This window comes from Charadrius vociferus, unplaced genomic scaffold (assembly GCF_000708025.1).
Source record: "Charadrius vociferus isolate BGI_N301 unplaced genomic scaffold, ASM70802v2 scaffold262, whole genome shotgun sequence".
Taxonomy (NCBI): domain Eukaryota; kingdom Metazoa; phylum Chordata; class Aves; order Charadriiformes; family Charadriidae; genus Charadrius; species Charadrius vociferus.
In genome coordinates, this window is record NW_009647218.1 from 3,671,640 (window position 1) to 3,674,990 (window position 3,351).

Sequence of the window (3,351 nt, forward strand, 5' to 3'; positions counted from 1 at the left end):
TCTGTAAAATGAACAGTGGAAGACACGTCAACCAGTGCCAGTCACTGTCATTACCTGGAGAAAAGGCATAGGTGATGGCATATCGAGCATGGTATGATAACCTATGTGTAAACTCGGTGCTTCCATGTATGCCAGGGATAAAAACTTAATTACTTCCCTAGTACGTTTGATCACTAGAGGAAAGGGAAGATGTTTTAGAAAGATTTGCAAGTTCTCTTGATGTAGTGTCATAACCCTACAAGCTGCTGCACAAATAATAGTGATAAGTCTTAAGCCTAAACCTTTTTGAGCAGTTGTGATGACAGGAATAGTTTGCACGCTACACTAAAATGTATTTCACAAGTGAGTACTGTGTGTGTGTTCAGAAAGTTCAGAAATTAGATTTTGCCCTTAACAGTCTCCTGAGAATTTTCATGCATTTGTTCTTGATGGCCTGCCTTTCATTTTGGCTTCTTCAAGGAATCTGAGTTCTGGGCTTGATGCAGAAATTACGTGTCAGGTGTTATATGGTAGATAAGAAGAGGTGAATATAATGGCCTCTATCATTTCTGAGCTTATATGATGGGTTGAAACTCTTTTGAAAACAGAAAAAAATCTTCTCTTTCTTTCTAGTTTGAAAACCTTGCAAATATACTGAAACTTCCTGGCAAAAAGACATTTAACAATATGGATAGAGAATTTTTGGAAAAGAGGAAAAAAGATTTAAATGCATATTTGCAGGTAAGCTGTTACAGTTTTTTTGGTTGTGTTCTAGGTTAGGGTTCCTTTTTCTGAGCTAGAAAATTTGCTAGCATGCTTTTTTGAAAGAAAGGACAAAAAAAAAAATAAGCTGTGTTGAAGTGGTATACAATCCTAAATAGTATACCGTAAGAACTTAGTATTACCTGATAAGCTTGCCTTTTCTTTGCTCCTTTGGTATGTTCTCAACCGGTTCTGTCCCAACTCCTCTGAGCTGGTGAGGTTCCAGCTGTGCTGGTTTTGAGCTGTATGCCACTTCACTTTCTTCCGTTACACTCATGTTTGTGGTTACTTTCTGTTGTGCTGTTGCATAAGGATTGGTGTGGCACCAACTGCGGCGGTGTAGCACAACCACACAGCTTCTCCATTTGGATAAGGCCTGTATCAGCCCCACTAAAGAAATTCAGTTGTCCTACTTCATAGGGACTTCTGGTCATTTAGCACTAAAATATGTTGACCAACTCAATGGACATGTTAACAATAAATAATGAAGATGAATAAAACATTGTGAAATCTGATTGTTCTGTTTAGAGTGCTAATATTTTTTCCTTTGTGAGATATGTGTCCCATTTTTAACAGCAATATGTTTTTCAGTCACAGCGTTTTTTTTTTCTTGGAGTTTTAGAAGTAGTATGAGTGGTCATAAAGGTGTGTGTTTTTCTGTGAGATGCTATAATTAACATACTAGTTAAAATTATGGGAATTACCAAGGAGCATGTTGTTTCCATCTTGAGAATAATGTAATGTTGCAATAAAATTTAGAGAATTAATGAGAAAATATATTGCAAGATGTAGTGTCTTTGTATGTGGTAAACTTTTACTAAACTGAATGGTATGGCCTTTATAATTATTTATTAAAAAGCACTTTTTAAAAATTATTTTACTCAGCTCTTGTTAAATCCTGAAATGATGAAGTCTTCTCCGGCATTAGCCCATTACGTGTATGACTTCCTGGAGAATAAAGCTTACAGCAAAGGGAAAGGGGATTTTGCACGGAAGGTAAGAATGTTTTGCAATGTCAAGGGAACTTGAGAGCATTCATTAGTGCAATGATTGCATTAAAGAGAGATGTTGAACTGATATTAAACAGCTATATAGCACTATCAAACCAGCTTGCAAGTGAATTGCTTTAATACTTTGTGAGTGGCAAAGTATCTGAGGACATACGGGACCAAAAATCTACTGGTTTTATAACAGGTAAATTTATTGGTATGACCAGGAAATAAAATTTTCAAATCAGACACAGTGTATTGCACCAAGACTACTTTAAAAGTGTGTTCGTTGCAAGTTACTGTCTGTCAGACATCTGTGATTTTTTTTTTTTTTGTGGTCTCATTCCTTCTAATTTCTTTTTTCAGTTCTTTACTCTGTATTTGCTACTGTTACCGTGCTCTCCACTCTTCAGCCCAAAAGATGAAATGCATTTCCCTTCAAAAGCAGCTATCGTGTTTAGGTGTTGTAAACATTCAGAGTCGTCAGTCAAATTCGGAGGTCTGAGCTGCGCATCCTTTTTGTTAAGCCACCAGAACTCTCTCCAAAGTGATTCTTTGTTCAGTTGACCAGTCTGTGTGGGCATCTGCTTTGCAAATATAGCTATTTCTAAACTTTTAGTGATTTTCATACAAGAAGCGTCTGCAACTGTATTGCCACTTCAAGTTGTTGTTCTGCCTATTTTCCTTAAATATTTAACAGTGAAACAGTTAAATAGTTATTAAGGTTTATGTAATGACTGAGTGAGATTTGATTTCCAGCTTTCCAACTTACCAGGTTCTTCATAAACTTAAACTTTTAAGGACATCACACTAGTATTTGTGCTTCTGTTTGGACTGAATTTTGAGTACCGAAAGAGAAATTGTAACAGTTTCTATGGAGCTACTTCATGTTTTTAATTATACTTGCCATGATATTAAAGGATATTACTCCAGTGCTGTTTTAAGAGGCATGTTTCAAAGATGAAGAGTTGAAAGCAGAAGTGAAACATCTGGAAGTAGGAAGCTTGGAAGGGATAAATGGAATTGAATAGAGAAGAAAAGGAAAATAAATTAAAGCTAAAAATGCTGAGGGATGAGAAATGGAAATGACTCAGGAAAAAGGATCTGTTGAAAGATGTGAATAGTTACAGTAGGGCTGTAACGAACGAGAAAAATAAATGAAAGTGAAGCTAAAACTTTATTCTGCATTCTGTAATGAAGTTAAGTAATTTGAGTTGTTCTTTATATTATTGTTCTCTGGAACAGTGTGATACTTCTCATAGTGTATTCATATACTGGTGTCCTCATAGATTATACAATTCTGGTTAAACATCTTCCCCTTCAGATGGACACATTTGTAAACCCACTGCGTAACTCTATGAGAAATGTATCAAATGCAGTCAAGTCTCTCCCTGACAGCCTGGCAGAGGGAATGACTAAAATGTCAGACAACATGGGTAAAATGTCAGAGAGATTGGGACAAGACATAAAGCAATCATTTTTCAAGGTAAGAAAATATTTGGTAGTTAATACATACTAGTGAATTAATAGGAGATTAGCTATCGGGTCACTTATGTTGTATACTGTAATGAAGAGTCAAGTCATTAGACAGGAAAGCAGTCTTGTTTTATATCCTTTTAAT

The 3,351-nt window shown here is 35.8% G+C and overlaps 1 protein-coding gene across 1 annotated transcript in view; it reads left to right on the forward strand.

The window, feature by feature from the left end:
• The window catches only part of SNX13 (sorting nexin 13), a 48,531-nt gene that overhangs the window by 37,487 nt on the left and 7,693 nt on the right, over positions 1-3,351 (forward strand). Inside the window, exons 18-20 of the mRNA XM_009879565.1 lie at positions 613-720; positions 1,627-1,737; positions 3,055-3,216. Of these exons, the coding sequence (XP_009877867.1) occupies positions 613-720; positions 1,627-1,737; positions 3,055-3,216 (381 nt within the window). The remainder of the gene's footprint in view (positions 1-612; positions 721-1,626; positions 1,738-3,054; positions 3,217-3,351) is intronic.